Source organism: Rissa tridactyla, chromosome Z (assembly GCF_028500815.1).
Source record: "Rissa tridactyla isolate bRisTri1 chromosome Z, bRisTri1.patW.cur.20221130, whole genome shotgun sequence".
In the NCBI taxonomy this organism is placed as follows: Eukaryota; Metazoa; Chordata; class Aves; order Charadriiformes; family Laridae; genus Rissa; species Rissa tridactyla.
Window position 1 is genome coordinate 55,286,724 of NC_071497.1, and position 22,469 is coordinate 55,309,192.

General features: G+C 35.6%; 1 protein-coding gene across 3 annotated transcripts in view; it reads left to right on the top strand.

The window, feature by feature from the left end:
• Nucleotides 1-22,469, top strand: part of PTPRD (protein tyrosine phosphatase receptor type D) — a 373,393-nt gene that overhangs the window by 332,236 nt on the left and 18,688 nt on the right. For all 3 annotated transcript variants that reach the window (XM_054186468.1, XM_054186469.1, XM_054186470.1), the window contains 2 exons: nt 3,310-3,429; nt 3,934-4,088. In XM_054186468.1, the coding sequence (XP_054042443.1) occupies nt 3,310-3,429; nt 3,934-4,088 (275 nt within the window). The remainder of the gene's footprint in view (nt 1-3,309; nt 3,430-3,933; nt 4,089-22,469) is intronic.

Consider the following 22,469-nt stretch of genomic DNA (forward strand, 5'->3'; position numbering starts at 1 on the left):
AAATAAATCTGTAATTTTATTTCTGAAGGAGGGCATACGTTATTATCACTGTACCTTACCACATTAAAGTTGTCTGTTTTCCAAACAACATGCACAAGTGAGGAAGAAATTGCCTTTACTACAGGGAAATTAAACACAGACCAAAGAGCTAAAGCAAAAACATATTTGGCAAAGAATTTTAAAATTGACTTGTGGACATTTAGTGTTAAATTTTGGATGACTTGAGGGGTTTGAGAATTTTTTTCTGAAAAGAAGTTAATACGTAGCCTCTGAAAAATAAACTTACTTTAAGTGCTGAAGACTAGGATCTTAATATAGGGTAAAATATTTAACAAGAACTCTGTCTCAGAAAGTACTGTCAATTAACTTATATTATTTGCTTCTCTGCTGCTGGTGAAGTCTGATAGAAAATTGTTCTGATCTCTTACAAAGATAAATTGGCCTCTAAATTGTTAGGAGTATTGGGACTGTAAGGTTTATGATCACAGAGCAAAAGGGTGTAAGAGGCAGGTAAGGGCACATCTCTGAAGGAGACCTCTTGTTCTGAGAAAAATCAAGAGGCAAAAGGAATAAAAGACGTAGTTCCATGAACTTATGTTTCATGTGCTCTTCCAGAAGGTCAAATCCACATCAAGCCAAAATCAGGTTTTCTTTCTAAAAATTTGATACATATTTTCATCAGCTTCTGCTTTCAAATAATATATATACTGGTCTACAAATTGTATTTATTTTTGAAATGTTAGTGTCTGCTGCTTCTGGCAGCAGTCCTCTGCATCAGCTAGCTCCCACAGAAAGTATTTTTGAAAAAACAGAAAATGATTGGAGTTTATGTTAGATAAAATAATAAATAAAATAAAAAAAACCCTCAAACTAAAATCTGCACCTAAAAGAGCAAGTACATTTATTTTCTCCCAGCCTAACTGAAAAGGGACAATTTTCTACAGGCTTCTAAGTCTGAGTGTATGTTTAACATACACTGTAACATATAGTGCATATAGTGTATATTACTATACAAAATAAAAATAAAACAAGTATTTTCTGTTGTTTACAAAGATGCTGGTAACCTACTATGTTCTGAATTTCCATTTAATTTTTGTGTTGAACATTTATTTCTATTACATTTGGAAATTGTTTTTATAAAGCCTTTCTAGTGAGAAAGCTAGTTAATTTTTCAGGCATGCTTTCTGGAAGCTGGCACAGCTTCTATGAGCATGCAAATTATACGTGGGAACTGCAGAGTAAAGAGGAGAACTACATGTTTAGGCATGCAAAGGCATAGCCAGACATTTATTTCTTGTATTCATTTTATTAAAAGTACATAAAGCATTCTACCATTTTTATTCATTTTTTTAAAAAATCATTCAAACCAAACAGGTTTTGTCCCAGGTTTACATTAAACCTGGAATTGCTAAGATTACAAGCAACAGCTATTATGTATCAATATTTTCCATGAAACAATACATGTCATTCTATGGGAATTAATAAATAATAAATAATAAACCACAACTTTTTTGTCTAAGATACAGATAAGTAATATAGGCACAAGTTACACTATGTCTATATTAACGATAAAGTAAAATTAGATTTACATAATTATATTGAAATAACTCAATTGAAAATATACCTTTCTGTCTGATTTGCAGAAGACAACAGTGGCTTCTTGTAGTATTTGGAATGTTGTAAATGAATCACCAATATTCATGAAGTACCTGCAATACTTAGTCTTTGAGTATTTCAGTAAATGGCACGAGGAAGTAATTACTGAATTCCTTTTCATATAATATTATACACTATTAATCTCATTTTTAAGACTGCAGTATCAATAAACATTTTTAGTTACTTCATTACAATTCCTTATCTATAAGTTAAGCTATCAATTCCTGTAAAAAATTGTTTCAGGGTTTTTTTTGCCTCTAATGAATGTTGCTCACCTGCTTCGGTGTTTAGAATTTTTTCTCCTCTTTATCTAGATTACTTGTTCTCAGACTGTGATTATAATGTGATGTGATGAAAATAAAATGATCTGCAAGCAAAAATATTTTGGGACTGGGGAGTTCGAAAGCATACTAAGTCTTTTTCAGTAATATTGTGCAGAGTGAGAAATTTTGAGAACGCATGAGCTTCAAAGTTACATTTCTTAATTTTTCGTTATGGGGGAATCACAATTTTTCTCTTGGCTTAGATCGATAATTCACATGTTTATCAGAAATACCGTGCAATATTCTGCTTTTGTGGTTTCTTACAGTTTGTAAGAAATTCTCAATGAATTTGGTATGAGTCTGGCTTAGAGTGATTCATGAAGATACTTATTAAACAAACACAGTGTATTATTATTGGAACCAGAATACACTTCTGTGCTGTATGCAAGGCTAATTGATAAGAATGTATTGTTATAAATAGAATGGAGACGGTCTCAGTTTCATCTATCAGTCACTGAAAGCAAAATATTTTCAACTAACCCCTATACTACTTTGCACCATGTTTTCTGATTGCTTTAGGGTTCAGCATTTCTTTTTTCACAGTAGCTTTTATCTTAAATACCATTTTTAACTGAAACAAGTTATTAAGCCTCAGCAATGATGCTAAACATACGGTTTTCTTATGCGTGATCTTATACAGAATTATTTCCGCTCATTAATATTCTAAACTATGGTATTTTGTAATGGAGATTTCTCTGAATGAAATGTCCTGTGTCTTTCAAAATTTGATGGATGAACTCTTTCTATCAAACCAACTGTGAACAAAATTTCATTATATGCTTTGTAACACTGATCTAAGAAGAAAATTTCATTTATATGTGTACTAAATTTATTTATCAAAAAATTCAGGTCTTTGCTGAGATATTTCTATACGTATTAAATATTAATACCCAAGCAACAACTTATATATTCTGGGGTATAATGTCAAAAAGGTGAAATATGGCAAGTATTCAAAAAATTGTCAGTCTGCCTTTACTGGATTAATACTGTTACTAAAATCTGGACTGTGAAAGGTGAGTTACTGAAGATATAGGCCATATTTTTAGCTACTATAAATTGCTTTTTCTTTAGTATATCTATACTTATTAGCATTTCTTAATCATCTGCCCCACTGAATTTGCAAATGCCCATTATGAAAGAAGATATTGTAAGAGCTACTACTAGAAGAGCAATTCTTGTGGATGATAAAAAAATTTTCTTGTGTTGGATGCTTAGGAGTTTTTGAGCCTTCTAACACCACATACTTTAAAAATATACAGTGATATACACTCAGATAGGTAATAATTTTCAGTTTTAAATGTATTAAATAATAACATATTTTTCACTACAGGTGAAATGTGATCAGTACTGGCCAAGTAGAGGCACAGAAACTTACGGACTAATCCAAGTGACCCTTTTAGACACTGTTGAATTGGCAACATACTGTGTTCGTACATTTGCACTTTATAAGGTATATATACTTACACTATACTTTCAAATTTAATTGTAGGCAACTTTTATCCTTTCCTTTTCCTTTTTTCTTCTTTCCCTTCCCTTCCCTTCCCTCCCCTCATTTCATCACTCCCTTACTTCCCTTTCCCTCCAACTTTTTGCCCTCATTTCCTCCTAGCAGCACTAAACAATGAGACTTCTTCTACAGACCGAGTAGCTGTGTTTTTCTTACAGCATGGAGTTTGGTAAGTTAGTACAGAGCTCTCGCTATGAAAAACCATTTAACTGAATTAAATACTGGCTAAAGCTCTGGCACTTGTGATGCATTACTGTACAATATACTTAAAGGTCTTACTTTGCAATTTAGAATATAAGAAACATTTCCCTCCATATTTATCTCTGGCCCCAAATGTGATTTAAATACACTTCATTGGTATATATGCTTCTGCAGTTGTTTCATTGAAAAGTGCCAATATCACATTAAGTGGCAGTTTTGTCATAATTTGTTTTTTTAATTTCATAGAATGGTTCAAGTGAGAAAAGGGAAGTGAGGCAATTCCAGTTCACTGCCTGGCCTGACCATGGCGTCCCAGAACACCCAACACCATTCTTAGCTTTCCTGCGACGAGTCAAGACCTGCAACCCACCTGATGCTGGACCTATGGTTGTTCATTGCAGGTAAGCTCAGAATTTCTTTCAAAGCGTCTTACATCAAGATTACTGCTTTCTGTTTTCTTGCAGACAAAAAAATTATCTTCTTTCAAAGAGAATTCTGAGTCTGTCAAAGAAAAAGATGGTTGCAATGCAAATTGTGATTCTGAGTATGGCTTTGACAAGTTGGATGGGCCAGAATTATTTTCTTTGGTCTGTGCAAGGGTATTTTTAGAATATCTAAAGGTCTACAGGGAGGACATCTGCAGGGAGAATAAAAAAGTATCTATGGCATTCAGAAGGTAGCATGAAAAAGAAAGAGGATAGTGGTGATTTAAGAACATGAATATTGAAGAAAGTGTTTTTTGAGCAATGAAACAGCTTTTGAAATCATTACATACATTGTGTATGAAAGCAAAGAAGACGAAAATTAAGAAAGGTTATTTTTGAAAGGTTTTATTGAAAGGAGGTAGAAACCTTAATCTACATTCAAGGTTAAACCCTCAGCTTAGGACTGTGAGGAGCTGGAACGGCAAAGGATGCAACCTGGGGAACAGGTTGAGCTCAGTTCCAGGAAGATGAGTCCTCCATGCTGCTTGCAAGGTAGCAAACCACTTTAGGCATTATAATGTATGAAATAATACATGCTCAAGAGAAAAACATCAGCTCCTCTAAAGTTCTGGGAGTAAGGAAAATGAAGAGGAAGAGATGAGAATTCTTTAGAAATCTATGACAAGATCTTTTAGAAAGCCTTAAAATCATAAGAACATCATCAGAACATGTGCCAATTCACATGCTGTCACAGCACATGTGCTAATTCTGATAGAAGCTGTAAATTGGGTCCACCTCATTCCAGGGGTATGTTGTTATAGCTTACATAGCTTACTGTGCTGCCCCTTTCAAAGTGAATTCCTGAGATCACTGATTTTTGTGAACTTCATTTTGGGATACCTTCAGTTAATAAGGCTGAGACCTACTACTCCCTGTTCACTGAAGCTACAAATGCTTAGCATATTTGAAAACCAGTCTTGCTTTTGTCATCCAAAAACTGAGGAATACGAATTACAAAGATTACAGCATAGTAATAGCAAAGAGTACAGCATAGTACCCCCTCTAGTTCTGGCTTCATACATATTCACAAGCCAGCCATGGAAGCTGGTTATTTGAACATTTTTAAAGTGATTAAAAGAGGCTCTTGTAAATGAGACAAGAAAATACAGTCAACAGGAAAACAAAATAAGCAGGTCTTCAATGTTGAAAGGGATAGACTGTTTAGAAAACATCAGAGAACATGGAAGATAGGGATTTAAAGTCTATTGGAACACCAGGGTTACGAATGTGGAATAAATATAAATAATAACACAAATTTATTTATACAGTTTGCTCAGTCTTTCCTGAATGGAGACAAATCTTTTTGTACCTGTATTTACAGGATCTTAAACCATTTCGAATATTACATAGAATTATAGAATACCTCAGCTATGATTTCATCAGCTTGATCCATTTAGAGCATACCTCCAAAGGTTATCAGCAGTGAATATGTTATACTCTAAATCAAAACCAAAATTAATAGAAGAAATGAATCCTCCCACTCTGGGAAGGCTGTTAAGTTAGTATAATTACCTAAATTCTCTCAATGCGAAAACAGACAAATTAAATTGATTGTTGAGTCATACAGCAAGTCATTGGAAAAGATGAAATAACATACAAAGCCAATTAGCACCCAGTGGTATTGATGAACTGCAAGGTCATTATTTTCTCATTGTCCTTGATTATGCATGCAAATTTCAGTGAAAGTGATGGTCAGGTCAGGTAGTATCATTTGATGCCCGTTAAGAGACTTTTTTTCCCAATTTCCCATTAATTTATTTACCTATACTCTATAATGTGCATATGCTGGTAGTAAATTTATTGAAGCTCTTTGCCTTATGTATAGCTTCTTGAGACATCAAGATTTTAGGCATTTCATACAACCTATCTTCTACAAAGCAGACTTTCAAATATTCTATTATTTTAGTAATCCGACTTCCAACAATTTTTCTATGAGCAGAACTAAAGAAACCAGATTTCTAGCAAATTTACAAATTTATGTGACTGCATTTAAATTTTTTTTCATGCATCACCTTTCACTGCCTTCTAGTAGTCACTCTTTTCCACTCAGATATTTCATCTGTTCTTGACAAACTTCTTGCTTTTCATTTCTTCATTTGCTGGCCCCTAATCTGCCTCTTCAGCCTTTTAAAAAGTCCTCTTTTCCTTGTTCTGTATCTTCTCTGTCACTGTCTCCCATTTGTGTTCAGGACTCATTAAAGCTCATGTACTACCATCATTCAGATATTAAAAAGTATTTGAGACTTTCTCCACTAGAGCAAAACAATATAATATAATGTCTTGCATCCTTTGCCTATGGCAGACAGTGCTTTTCCAAGTTATCCCACTAAAGAAGTAATCTGAGTTTACTCCCCAGCGGGAACATGGGATACATAATGGGGAGTGGAAGACATCTGAGATAGCACTGATACCTACTTCTGTCTTTTTTCCAGTACCTAACAAACTGTTAGAGCTCAGGAAATTATTATAACGACGTGTTATAGAAGTATAAGTACAAGGGGGTTTACCTTTTAGAATATATTTGGTTAGAAGAAAGAGTAGGTATGAAGCAGCTGTGGAAGCATTTTCCGCAAAGCTTTTAACCCATAAAAAAATGAAAATAAAAGCTAGGAGGCAACTAAGTACAGGGGGAAGCTATTTGTCTATAATATTCCTGTGAATTTAGCTCAGGGTTGCTTACTGCCCAAAAGCTTAGCTCCTTTTCACTTTTGATTCAGGTTAACACCCAGTAAAAGCAACACGAGCATGCCTGGGTAAGGAATAAATAATAGACCCAGCTATCTGCATTTTGATCTGTGGACAGTAACCCCCTATTTATTCTGTATTTATAAGTAGGTATTGTAAGTGAAATGTTTAGCCTAAGCTTTTCCTTGCTGCATTCTCCACACATGGCTTAATATTGACCAACAGTTGTCTTTCAATCCACTTCATGTTAAGAGATTAAGAGGTTTTTCCAATTTATTTGGTGGTTTTGGGATATGGCTATATATATCCTAGAGAGAATCAAAGTAGTTGGAGATCCTGTTCATGATTGTGGCCCCAGACGAGTTTGTATCAAAGCTTCAGTAGCTGATAAGCTAGTTTAATATCCTGTTCCTAGGAAACGGTTGTTGAGTGTATGAAGAATTTATTTAATAACTTACATTGTGCCTAGTGGGAAAAAGTCTGAGGTGAAAACAAGTGACAACTGAAGATCCCACCCTATAAACATTTGAATGAATTCTGTTCACATAGCAGTGACCAGAAAAAAAATGCAGTGTTAACTGGTGAAATTAACTGTAAATATAATGTAAGTCTTACCATGAAAAATTACTAGACTTTATAAGATGTTCTGATAAAGTCATATCAAACAAATGCAAGCAGAAGCCTTCATAACAAATTTTGTGTGATAAAAGCAAAGATACATACAGAATTATGTGATCAGAATTAACGATAACATTAGTCATTATTTGTTACAAATGTCCATACAACAGATATCTTTGCATGTTATTTACACATCTACTTTTGATAACAGTTTCGTTGCCCATGCAGTATTGAATTTTAATCTAATATAGAAGTCAAAAACAAGTTGAGAAATGTCATGCGTACTTTCTACCAGTCAGAGCTCTTGTGCAGAAACGTTGGCAGATTTTTAAACTGAAAAGGTAATTAGAATATAATTAAAGGTATGTTATTTTTAAGGAGAAAACAGAACATTGCTGAAAGGATTGTGAAGTACCAAAGGTAACATCAAGGCCTAATCTAAATGCAGATTGGTTTAATTTATGTAATCAGATGTTCTAGTAGGATTACCTCTATGAAAAAGGTGCAGTGGTAATAATGCAAATACATAATGCCATTGCACTCTTTTTCCAGTTAAAAAGATCTGTACTTTTCCGTCTATATCCAGCAGGAAAAAAAGGTTAGCAAAGCCCAAATCAAGGTAAAGTTAAATTTAGGAATTTTTATTTTATATTTTTTTATATTTGTTATAAACTGCAATGTTCTGTGATCCTTGCTTAAGTTGCATTCTCCCAAAGGCAGATGTATCATTATTTTTAGTGTGAGATTTGGTAGAGGAAAATGGCTAAATCAAAGGTTAAACTAGATGCAAAAAAAAAAATAAAAAATAATAGCACAAAAGAAATTTAGCAGTCCCATCCTGTTTGTAGATACTTTTCATAATGTGTGTTCAAATCTTGGCTTGGCTTATTTAGAATAACTTGTCTGAAGATTTTTCCATGGTAGTTGAAATACTTGATGCAGGTAGATGCTTTTTCATTTGTAGACTGTTATATTTTAAGACTGTATCCTCTCAGTCTCTTTGCGCAGAAGTTGAGTAATATCACAATCCAACCGGTGTCTCTGTTTGAGTTGCCCTAATTTGCAGACCTGATCTAGAAAAAAGTGTTTCTTTAATGAAAAAATGCAGGCTTAAACCCTAGGATTCTACATTGGTGAGGCTGTAATGTGTGGTCTAATGATAGTGTGGAAAGCACACGTTTTTGTTTGAAGTTGGATTAGTGCAGGCAAACAGGTGCTAATCAGATAGCTAATAAAATAGCACCGAAGGGGCTTTGGAGCTTTATGCTACTATGTTTTCAAAACATCACAGAAACTTTAGTAGTTGGTTCAGTAACACTACATGAAAGCTTAACGGGTAAGTGCAGTCCCTTATGTTTGAATCTCTCTTCTTAATACCCGCACCAAGGGGCACATCTTTAAGATACTTTGTGAAGTTTTGGCAGATAACTGTTAATGCTGCTCTTGCAAAGAGAAAAACTTGGATGTTTGGAAGAATGTGACTGTATTAATTAAATCCATGTCTAAGCATACTAACATAACCAGTTAGCACAGTAAAAACAAGTTAATTTTCAAAAAATCACAATATGATCTTGTATTTCTTAAAGTAGAATACTTACCTAATTTGTTTGATGTTTCAGAATAAAAAATAAATTAAATATATATATAAGTGTATATATATATAAGTGTATATATATATATATATAACTGTATATATATATATATATATAAGGCAATGGTTTTCCAGTGGATTGTTTTACTTCACCTCTGTATCTTTTGAACCTTCCTTACGCTTTTGCCACATGCCTCACAAGTGCTCATTTTCTAATCCTGGCAGTGAGTAGGTTGCAGATGACTTCCTATCCTTTTTCACGGTGAGGGAAGAAAATCCCCCCAGTACATATTTAGAAGTCTCTCAAAGGAGATTGAAAAATACTAAAAGCTTCCTCATCCCTTCCATCTCCCTACCCGAAGAACAACTCAGGATCTCTCCTGAGTTCCCTGGATAGCTGAAAGCTCTGGAGAGGAAAAGATAGTAAAGGCATTTTAGTATGACAAGTATTTTAATATCACAAATATTCTAAACTTTCTTTGCTTTACCCAGCAGCTACTGGTTGCTACTATATATTAGACCGTGCTGGGTATAATCCATATATGAAAACACTATTACTGTTTCCTTTCCAGCTGTTAGTTGTAGGTCACCGTATATCTCATTAGGACAACTTTTTTTCTCAAAGTCTTCATTCACAAATTAAAAGCAAAGGGAGAGGGATAAGGCTGTTGTTAGATTCTTTTCTTAAAACAATGCATATTTGGTGACCCTGCTTAGGATGTTTAGTTCCTCTTAATATGAAAATATAGCAATGAGTAAATGTCTGTGTTTTTACATTGTATTCCATTTGTATTGATGGTCTCAGTTACTCTGGCTATACAGTCAGAGTAACTGACTGAGAGTCACTTCACTTCTACACATACCGTTCTTCTTGGGAGTTATTTCATTTCTACATGTACCTTATATAAAATACACCAAGGCTTGCAGAGCTTGATACTTTAGGAGCTTGATCTCTGTTTAAGGAACTGGAACTGTATTTTCTTCATTTAGAAATGTTTGGATAGTTGTTCTGTCTTAGTTGGAATTGTAGAGTCTACTGGAAAATGAGAAAGAGTCTATAAAGAGGGTTAGTAAATGCTTGTTGACAGAAACAAAGCCTGATGTTTGAGAGGTTGATGGCCCCTCAGCACACTGATTGAGGGGTCATCGGTATAGCAAGGCACTACTTGATAATCACTTGTGTAATGAGTGGCATCACAGAGGGACAGGAGTTGGGACTTGCCTTCATATTCTCACCATAAAAGCTTACAAGGTTGTGAAAATTTAGATTCCAAAAGTTTCAGTTGAATCTGGCTATTGAAGTTGAAGACTCTGGCTATTTTATGCAGAACATACAAGAGTTTTCACCTAATTACTCTGCTATGTTCATGCAATTATACAGACAAAAAGCAGAGTCTCCATCTGCATGCTGATAGAGCCAGTGATGGAGGGGTAATGCTGGAATTTTTTTTCTCTGTTTCAAATTTGAATGTCATTAGTTAGGATCATCTTGATTACAATAATGCCAGTTACCTTCCCCAACAGGTCACTCTTTAACTTGTAGGCAGTCTGGGTCTTATTAGCTTAGATCCCTGATTGGTTTCCTTAAATTTAGGTGCTCTCATATGAAAACCTGGAAGTATGAACATGACAAGGATTACCATACAATAGTTAATGTGACAGTGTGCAGGGTCCTTAGAGATTGGCTAGGGTACCTGGATATTTTTAGTTTGAATAGGAAAATACGATGCTACATTATCCAGAAATCCTCCTTGAGGTGTCAAACAACGGCAAACCGATCCACTTTCAAGTTTTGTCTTAATTTAGAAACCAGTTTTGCACAGCAAATCAGCCTTTCCTAAAACCTGAATTGAAGTTGCTGTATGTACAGTATACGCTTCCGTTGCTTATAAGTACAAAAACTCAGTATCATTGGAGTCATTATTGAAATTCAAAAGCAAAAAAGTAACAAATATTTCTTTATGAAGATTCAAATAATGGAAAATACCTACTTGTGGTCTTTTTGATTAAATCAGTCCTACGTGTGTAAAGTCATCTTTGGCTGGCACTTCGCCTGTGGTTCGGGGGATTATACCCCGACTGCAGTGACTCATGGCTGGATTATCTTTTAAATCCTAAAAAGCTGCTGTGACTGCATAAGGCAAGATTTTTTTTCTGGTAGAAGTCAGAAATCTGTAAAAGAACGTGGTGAATGCTATTACTAGATAGAATCAGTGGTCTCTCTAGGACAGCATCCCATCTCTGTCAATGGCAAATGTCAGAACTTTCAGGGGAAGGTAAAAAACTTCTAAGTCAACAATATTTCAGCCAACTTTCCTCCCCAGTGGCAAGGAGTTAGTGACTAGTCTAGGCTTACTTCATGAGGATTTCAGTTTTTTTCCCCAGTTATTCCTTTAGCTACCTAAAGAAACTGATGGATACTTTATTGTTCATATTCATGATTGTACAAGCAACAAAACCAGACAGTCTTTCACTTTTTTCCTTCTCTAAGTATTATTCTCTGACAAGTAGTTTCACACATCATGTTGGAAGATATCTATTTACTATTATTTTAAAAATGTGCCTCTTCATTTCACTAAATGTTTTTGGGTAAAGGGAGTAGAAAAGAACGTTCTTTAACACTGTTTCTTGTTTTACATGTCTACAACTTTCCCTCATGTTCATCCATCGTAGCAAGCTAGGACAGCACAAAATATCCTAACCTGCTTCAGTACTTGTCATATGGAGGGACATGGCAGAGGATCTTCACATCCTTAGTCTTTTTGCTGGCTGTCTTTGCTCACTCGTTAGTGACGTACCCTTTTTTTGTAGCCTTAGTAACAGTAACTGTTCCCCAGGGTTTTTTTTTCTTTTTTTTTAATAAGAGGTAAGGCAACAAAAATAGTTCCAGAATTATGTCAGTGGAGGCACTGGGGCCAGACTTGGATTCGGCCAACAAATGGTGCCAATTGAGCAGGTCTCCTGGAGACTGATGACTTTTCACTCAGTGAAATAACCTGCCCCTTATTAAAATGTAATAATTTTCTGTAAGATTTTTTTAACAGAAGCAATCCCTTTTCCATGTGTTATCTCAAATTACAAATATATTGGTGCTGATAATTATTTCCATATATATATTATCATGTCCTACAAGGCCTGTAATTTCCTTTGACCTAAGCTGTAGTTTGATATATTATTTGATCAGCGCTCTTAGTGAGTCATTTTATCCATATGTATTTAGTTAATTGGTTATTTTTCTCCCCGCCCATGTTTATATATAATATACTCTACAAAGGAAAAGGAAATCTGACTGCTTGCAGCTGAGTCTAGTAAAAGAGCAATTAGGTTCTATCAGAGCCAGCAGCTGTCTGTAATGAATTCTGAATTAAAATTATGAGTGAAGAAAAGAATCCAGCCATCTGCAGGAAATGTGAAAATATTTTTATAACCCAATAGCTGAATTCTGGAAAGGGGTATCTCTGAGATTTCCCAGCTGTACCTACAGTAAATTCCGGAATATCCATGGACACACAGTATACTGGAACACATTGCATCAACTTGGCTACCCAGCATATTTGGCTAACTTCGAACAGGCTGTATTTTTATCTAAAGTAATCAGCATGAAAGCCTCTTTAAATCATCTCCCTGTGTCTCTAGAAGTAAAACGCAGCTTTAAAAATAGTTCTGTTATCTTTTTGTGGAGGCTTTCCAATCAGTATTCTGCCCTGAATATTAATCTTTCTTCATTTTTCATACTTTTATAGACTTATTTCAGGGTCTCATCACTTGTTATCAGATTTTGTGAATGACTGCTGTTCCAAGTGAATCCTGCATTGTGGTGCCTATTTTTTTTTTCTGTCACCTGAATTTTAAAAATAGTTTTAATTTCTGAAAAATTATCGTAATACAATACAAGCCCATTTTACAGCTACTTTCAAACTTCTACACCAAAACCCCCATGATTTTCATAACAGCTTGTCCACAGTATTTGCTCCTAAGGTTCAAAACTCCTGCAAAAAAGAAAGAGATTAGTGTCCAACCTCTAAATGACAAATTGTGATTAAAAAATGTGAAATGCTTAGTGGTATTAACCTCTCACAACCTGATTTTCTACTATATTGCATGGAATTTAGGCTTGTATAAAAACTGCTGAGGTTAAAGGAAAGAAACATCAGAAATAGTACCAGTAACCAAGCTCTTCAGCTATATCAGTGGAATATTGTCAGAGACATTGAAAAGGGTGTTTATTCTTTTCACTACTAGGTCTAAGAAAACAGAGGCCTAGCAAGAGCCTTGATATGAGCTCATCAGAGAAGCCTGATAGTTTTTTATTCTCTGTTTTCTGCTCTGTAACATCTCACTGCATTATTACTGTTTTGTAACCATTTCAATTCAAACCAAATCTAAGATGGCAAGATCATGTTTGTCTCATCCTCCGAATGTATCCTCTAGATATATCACTTCTTCACGGAAAAGGAAAAGACATCTTGAGGTGGAGATCCAAAACACTAGGTCTGCTACTGAAGTCCCACCAGCTTCAAGTCTGAGGACTAATTTCTGGTAATTTCCAAGTTTTCAAAGTAGGAAAAAAAAAAAAAAGGGAAAAAAAGGAATTTTTATAGAGTCCATTTAATTTAATTTAGGTCTTCGAACTGTGATTGGTGCAAAAAAAAAGCCAGTGAGGACTGAGGAGAGCTGGTACTGGTTTCTTTTTTGCATTGTGCTTGCCAGATGAAATACTGTGTCCAGATGATAATCTAGGACATCACCACTGTTTTGTCAGTGTAAAACCCAAGCATAACAAACGGCAAGTGGTAGTGTTCTGACTAGAAAACAGGGATGCTGAGGACAGTCGGTGTTAAGAAAAAGAAACAAATGTTGACCACAACAGAGGTACAAACACCTAGAATCAGGGAGGCGTCCAGAAGGACTCTGAAACTAGAAAGCACCTTAGTGTTCAGCAAGTACTTTCGCAGTCATCCTGTTATTCAGTACTGCAGAACATTCTTCCCATTCTTCCCATTTCCCAATCCAGAAATGCAGAACATTTCTTCCCACCTTCTTTAATTCATTTTCAGATAGCATCAGTTCACCTTCCTGTTTCCAACACAGATAGATAGGGCAATAGCTCTTCTATATGTTCCACATGAAAGTGTAATCAAAGCACAGAAATATTCAAAAGTACAAAACAACTCCTCAAAATGTTCCACCGAATGCAAAACAGGTCAAAATGCAAAGAAAGCAAGGAATAGTTGTTAGCAGTAAGCAGCATAGTTTCTGGTCGTTGACTTCTTTGCTGTACTGTAATCTTCACTTCTATTTATTGATGATAGGACCACAGTGTACTTCCTCTCATGGATTACTCAGAAGTATCATTTTCTTTATTTACTACAGCTGTTCATGCATAGATCTATCTTTAATTGAAGGTAACGAGTCACAGTATGATGTGTTTTCAAAATTAACCTCAAAATACATTCTCTTTCTAAACAGTGTTTCACTAAATTCTATTTTAGTAAATTTTAGATCTTTGTTTATTGAAATGCATAATGACGAGGATGCTTTGTGAATGCATTCTACAGTACAAAGTACAAATATACACTGAATCTCAACAAATCTCACAGAGAAGATATATTTAGGATAGTTAGTCTTTGATGGTAAATCCAGAAAGCAGTACACTGAATATATAAGATTGTATTTAGAGAAGCAGGAAAATAAAAAAGAGGATATCTTGAGAACTGGATTAATTTTGAAATAAAAAATCACAGTAAATCCTTGTGCACAGATAAAACAGTACAGAGAAATATTTAATTCTAATTTTTTTCTTTATGTATCTGAGTAATTGAAGAAATCAGGTGATATAGTGATTTATAGTAAGGGGTATATATAAAAATCCTCTATGAAAAGCAGGATTATGGCATGTATTGCTATATAAAATCAACAATCAACTCTGAAGGGAAAAAGAGATAAGAAAAAGCAGTGGTATGAAAAAGGGTTGATGAACTTTTGAGTTGTCATGTTATGTAATTTCTGCTATATTCCATCTCACAAGCAGAACAACAAGAGATCTTTTTTTCACCAACAATTAATGATTTCGGGAAAGAAACAGGCAGAAGTACTCTGATATTCTGTCCCTTTTAAGGAAGAAAAAGCAAGGATCAGAAATAGTACTGTCCCTTTTCAATGGCATAGTTCCTAAAAGTGTCAGGTTCTCAAAGGCAGAAGTGTTGATTGAAAGGAAGAGGTCTAGATGATCTGATTAACAGATGCGGGGTGTGGAATGCTTGTACTTTCTTTAAGTATGCGGGACTGTGAGACCTATTCTAGGCAGCGCGTTTAAGCTTCTCTCCCAGGACCTGTCTAGAATGTTGTTTTCTTAGAATGCCTATCCAGCAATCCAGCAAAGTCTAATAAAAGGATTTCTGTAGGACAAGTTGTGTCCATAACTTGTTGGTTAATAACCCTTAATGGATCCTTTCATCCATTAATTTATTTTTGTCATCCATGGTATTCTGCAACAATGAGTTTCACAATTTAATTATGTACTACATGAAAAACTACTTCCTGTTTGTTTTAAATTCTCTGTCTTATTATTTCATTTCATGATCCTATTTCTTGTGTTACAAGCGAAAAAGGAATAGTTATTTTCTTTTCACACTGTCCACATAATGCATAGTTTTATGCTCTTCTTTCATATCTCCCTTTCTCTTGAGTCTTCTGTGTTATCCAGTTTGGTTAGCCTCCCCTTCATACATTGCCATCCTCTTTGACAACATAAAGTTGTTTCTTCAACCTTATGATATCTCTACCATTCTTGAGAAGGGACACACTGCTTGTCATGGAGGTGAAAGCAAGGGCAGCCCTTTGGCCTGCAAAATGGTCTCATAATGGCATTCATGGGAAAATTTACAGAAACTTTCAGTAAATTGGGGTTTCTCAGGGTGGTAAAAGAATGAATGAGTGTGAGAGTGAATAAGGATATCACACAAAATCTTTCCAATCCTACAGAAACCTCCTAAATCTAATTGCAGTGCAAAAATGTAACTTCAGGTAAATGGCTGTCGCATTTTAAAAGTATGCTCAGAGATTACCTGTGGCTGTAATATTTGTGGTTTCAGATCTTACTTTCCTTCACTGCATTACTTTACTGAACTACTTATATATCTTTCACTTTCATCGTGCAACATAGTACATCTTCCTCCACTGATAACACTTAAATTATTTCTAATACTTGTGAGCTATCAGTTAGTGGAGTTGGTCTTTACAATGTGTACTTCCACAACTACGTTCCTGTATTGCTTTGAAGCTGTATAGGAGTCCTTCTGCATTTCTGTACAGTGTTGGCTAATGACAGACCTGGATTTAAAGTCTGGTGAGAGGATTTGAACTGCTGCAATGGAATGTCCTTGTTAGAAGTGTCTCTTAAAATGTTTTTCTTTCGTTTAGTTGAATATTATTAATGCTACATTTTTATCCCGCATGGAAAACTCAGCTTTTAAAATTATTTTAATAAACAATTATTCCCTGTACATGGGATTTGTTAAAGAAATTTTGTGGAGTTTTTGTTCTGTATGTTTTAATATTTGACAGTTTGTGTGTTTGTGTTCATGATACAATCTGGTAAAACAGTTTCTTGTGCTTGATCTCTCCAGAGCTGAATTTAGGATTAGATTAAGAACAGATTTTCTTCCTGAACATTATTACACTTCTTCAATCTCATATTACAAAAAAATTGGCTTAAATCTGGGGCAGTTATTTTTGAAGAATTTATGGTAATAGTAGAATTCTGAGAACATACAGACTGAAAGGAAAATCTTCATAAAGCTCAGTAAAGGAAGAAAGATCTAAGGCTGACTTTTGATTTTTGAGCCTTCTATGCTTTTGCCAGCTAGCTGTGAAAACTCTGGGGAGCTCTAGACTGAGCTTTGTCTACTTGTAGTGAAATCTCCTGTTTTCTGATTTTTTTTCTCTTGGTCATTTTAAGAAGCTTTATATGACCTCAATGACAAATATGGTTGCATCCATGCATACCTTAGAGATAAAGAATATGCAATGGCTAAAATCTTTTGTTTGGTAAAGCGTTATACCTAAAAATATGTCGTATACCATACTTGATTACTCGTATCTGACCATAACCACAGTGAGAAGAAAAGAAACTCATTGTGCACTTGCAGATCAATTCTCAAAGGTCTCTTATAAGCTGGTACCAGAATTCTTGAAGCAGTCCGGTATCTCTTCTAAAATGAAATTTAAGTTTACCTCTTTGCACAAGGTCTTTATGCTGTTCCAGTCAGATGTATCCCTTCAAAAGGATGTTCAATGATTTCATAAGGGGCTCTTTGCTGCTTCTTGGATGAAGGGGTGATTTTCAACTGTGTTCTAATTTCCTAACAGGAAAAGAAGAAAATAATGTAAATATTATCCTTGTTGGGACTACTACAGGATCTCTGTAGGATTGGAATCTTATTAATCATATAAAGTTCCTCAGTAAAATATAGGCATTTTTATATGTTCGCCATATCAAAAGCAATTTTATGTACTTTCAGTTCATAAATGCAAGCTTCATTCAATCTGGAACTGTAATATTCAATAAAATTTTCCCCTGATATGAGTCAAAAATGTCCTAAATGATTTTCAGTCCATATTTTACTGTCTTTGCTTCCAATTAAATGATCTGTGAATACTGGCAATTACACTGCCTTCCTTTGCCAAATCACTGAAGTATCAGTAAAGGGTCATCATTTAAACAGCTACAAATTAATCACAAAAGCCAACCTTTAACACATCCATACAGTGATTTTAATGTAAAATGGCCCTCTTATGCCTCTTAATTTTTCTTTTTGTGAATTGCAGCTGTATTGCATCACAGGACATTAAACATGTTTCAGCTCATGGGACTGAGTCAGGCATGTTTTTAGAAATTGAAAACAAATGTTATAATAGGATAAATGATAATATTTGAAGCAATAACAGTTTCCCAGTAGGCATGCCTATTTAAGAGATTGCTTAGGTTTTCAGCTTGTAAACGTAACAGTATCTTTCACTAGCTGAAGTGATAGAATATTTTTTTAAATTCTACGTTTGACAGTAATACTAAAAGATGCAAACTAAAAGGGCAAGAAAGTCAATAACAAGTGTAGAATTAATTTATGAAATTATTCTCGTTAGCTGAATTATGATCTTTAGAAGAAAGTAGATAGGAAATTTTTTTTGATGTTTCAGTGGCAAATTAGTGAGGATTCAAACTGCATGGCTTCCTAGCAGTGTATCAGTAGCATATTAAGAAGTCTGTATGAGCGCAGAAGAGAAGGAGAAACAGGGGATAAAGATAGGATAGTTTCTTGTTCTTGTATAGGAAGCTATTGGATTTTGGAGATAGAAGCTGTGTAGGGGCAAAGAGGAAGGAAGTTAAAATATTCATAGCATTGGTTTCATTTTTACCTGGAAACCAAAACAGGTAGCCTGGTAGAAACGCGGCCCATTTATAATTGGCAGAGTTGGAATGTCCTGGACACCTTAAGGTAGTAAAATATCTTGCTGGATAAAATGATCCAGAGAGAAGTGTCTCAGGAGCCCAGTGGAGCCAAATGCCTGAATAAATTTAGCCCTTCTATCCTTATCATGAAAACATGGTGCATTGCATTGGTGCAATGGTGTCATGATCTCCACAACCTCTGCATAAACCTGTAAACTAGCAAATATCTTCTGTGGTACAGTATGCTAATAACTGTTCCTCTTTGAGTTTGCTCATGGGAAGAGTAAGTATGTAAATGATAATACAAGATGTGAAGAGAAGAAATGAAAACTGCTCATTCCAGCTGAAAGTGCAAGCTTTTAACCTGATTGGAATTTTGCAGTTGTGGTATGTAGGTATCAGTGAACCGTTTAAGGTTTGATCTGAAAAATGGCGCATCCAATTAAAAACATGGTGCTGGAACATTAATTTTTTAATACATGATAGGAAAGAGAACCATATTGTAAGCTTCTGAGAACATCTGCAGTGTCAAACCTTCTTATTTCTCACTTGGTCAGCACTTGTTAGGCTGACAAAAACTGAATGTGAAGAGGCACTGTTTAAGGAATGTTTTAAACTTTTTATAAACCAGTCTGATATACAAACATGTGCTACTTGTAGTGATTTCATAGAATCATAGAACGTGTTGGGTTGGAAGGGACCTTTAAAGGTCACCTAGTCCAACCCCCCTGCAGTAGGCAGGGACATCTTCAACTAGATCAGATTGCTCAGAGCCTCATCAAGCCTGGCCTTGAATGTCTCCAGGGATGGGGCCTCCACCACCTCTTTGGGCAACCTGTTCCAGTGTCTCACCACCCTCATTGTAAAGAACTTCTTCCTAATGTCTAATCTAAACCTACCCTGCTCTAGTTTAAAACCATTGCCCCTCATTCTATCGCTACATGCCCTTGCAAACAGACCCTCCCCAGGTTTCTTACAGGCCCCCTTCAGGTACTGGAAGGCCGCTATAAAGTGTCCCCAGAGCCTTCTCTTCTCCAGGCTGAACAACCCCAGCTCTTTCAGCCTGTCTTCATAGGAGTGGTGCTCCAGCCCTCGGATCATCCTTGTGGCCCTCCTCTGGACCCAGTCCAACAGGTCTATGTCCTGCTTGTGCTGAGGGCTCCAGAGCTGGACACAGTACTCCAGGTGGGGTCTCACCAGAGCAAGTAGAGGGGGAGAATCCCCTCTCTCGATCTGCTGGCCATGGTTCTTTTGATGCAACCCAGGATGCAATTGGTCTTCTGGGCTGCGAGTGCGTATTGTTGTCTCATGTCCAGATTTTCATCCACCGGTACCCCCGAGTCCATTTCCACAGGGCTGTTCTCTATGACATCATCCCCCAGCCTGTATTGATAAAGACGATTGTCCTGACCCAAGCGCAGGACTTTGCACTTGGCTGTGTTGAACTTCATGAGTTCATAAGGTTTCTTTGCAATCAAAAAAAAAAGCAACAGTGAGACAATTTTTTGAGTTTTTCTCCATCATTATTACCAACATTATGGTTACTAAGGAGCTTATGTTATACAAGGTAAATGAACTCCCGTTTAGCTAGGATAGTCATCATTTCATTTGTCTGTGTATTTTCTTTCTCTACAACTCCCGTTAATCAATATCATTGACTGGTAAATTTTCTTAAGCTCAGAATATTGATTAATTCTTGTCAGAGTGGCATCTAAGAAAGTTGAGATTGATGCATTTTGTCCGCTAGCAGAAGTCCTCAGCTGCTTGAAGGGGATCTGTGTCTGGGAAGAGTAACTGGTGGCAGGAACAAATGATTAAGAATATGTAAATACAGAACCTTAGAAACAAAACTTACTGCATATGAGATTAAAACACCTTTCTGCTCTGTACTTCTTTCTGTTTTGATTATAAGTAAATGCAGTTTGCTGGTAACTGTCGAATATTCCTAAAGTGTCATGCAAGAAATAAAGGCTTACCCTTAATTATTGATTTCAGCATGGACTTATGATATTTAATATCTCATGAAAATATAGGAACTATGAGAAGATTTTTGTTTTTATATAACTGTCCTCTAGAAGCTGAGTTGTAATTTTTTTTCTTTCTATGTATCTTCAAAAAATGGCAGTTTGTGGTGTTCTTAAATATCCTTAACTTAGATAATGTCAGGGTCTTGAGTGTTTATAAACTGTTTGTTGCTTACTACACTATCTACTGCATTTTGTGTCACTAACTGAAAACAGTTAAGCATTTAGAAGGCCAGAAACTATCATTCATTGTCACAGACATGATGTCATCCTGGCTATAAAAATGATACAAAAAAACCATTATATTTTACAATTGTGCTTTATACAGCTACATGTATGCAAATAGTTGAAACAAAACTTCATCAAGCACAGTCATATACATGGCTGTAAAAAGACAATCATCCATCTGAAGATTTAATTGAGTACAGCTGATGTCCAAACGTCTCCATAAAAGAATTCCTGTAGAGATTTTAGGGAACAGGGCTTCATTTGGCATACAAGTTGCATATTCAGACCTTCAGTATATTTTATGGTCTTCTGTATTCTGTAGTCTTTGTCACATTCCTTCTACATCATTCCTGTTCAGTTATGCCAAATCTGTAATAAAGCATCATGTGTGACTAATGGTAATCACATCAAGGTGAGAGCTGTAAGTCTCTTTTTCCTCTCCTGATTGCATAACATTGTCCTCAGGAGCTATTAAAGGTAGTCCATGCATGTAACAGACACCACCTTCAAGACAGGGAGGGAATGACTGAAAATCCTTGAAAGTCTGGCACATTTCGACAGCAGGTATCATAAAAATAAGCTGCTGTTAAGTAGGTCTATTACTGAGACAGGTTTAATTCTCTTAGATCCAACTGAATATTTCATGATCAAGGTTTATTCCTGTGCCAAGCTCACAGTAGCTGACCTATGTCTTCTTCTACCCTCAAGTCACACCAATGAGGGGAAAGCAACTCTGTAGCTCAGAGTTGTTCCTGAGGAATCCCTTACTCTGCAGTACTGAGAAGTAGTAGTTTCTTTGGCCGCAACAGGATTGATGTGACTTCGCTTCAGCTCCTGCCTAAAACCAACAACTGACTTCACTGAGAACCTGTAAGGAAGCACTAACTTCACCTTTGCCTGAAAAATATTACTCACCCAGTCTGGACATTATTCAATGCTGTGATTTCAAGCTTTGTCTTTAAGCATATTTTAGTACTTTTATCATCTGTCCTTTGTAATAATGTGATAACTGAGCATCCTGATCCAGGAGCTGGCCATTCCAGATCTTTCTTATATTTTCCTAGAGATGCAAGACAGACATTGAAGTGCGCAGCAGGGGCTTTTCCCAGCCTGCAGCTAACTAGGCATCTAACATCTAACTAGGCATGGTTCTGCGTTGCAAAGAATAACAGTATGGCCAGGCAAAATGAAAAAGCAAAGGACAGAAAAACTGTATTAATAGGAGCCCCGTTGACAGAGTTGTGGGAGGAATAGAAAGTTTACCTCCAAAGCATGAGAGAAATATGTAAGGCTTATTTTCTGTAACATTATTGTTTGCCAATAAATTCACCTCTGTAAACAGAATAGCAGCAACAGCATTTAATGAGTTAGAAATCATGCTACAAATAAAGCCTGACTTCTTAGAGGTTTCATCATCTTCAGTAATTTCCATTTTTAAGAACATATATTTCTAGAACATGTTACAATATGTTTTATTTCTATTATAGTCAATTCTGAAACTGCAAGATGCAAAGATCTTGTATAAAAACATTCCACGTTCTCAATTGCTTTTAATAGGTGTTAAAGTAGTTTACTTATTTCAGGGCACCAATCTCTTTCATAAAAACTGATGTTCGAATTCAGAAAAATGTGCTGTTCAAATCAGTGTTATGAAACTTTAGAACTTGAATTCCATAAAAGTAAGTACAATGCATGAAATA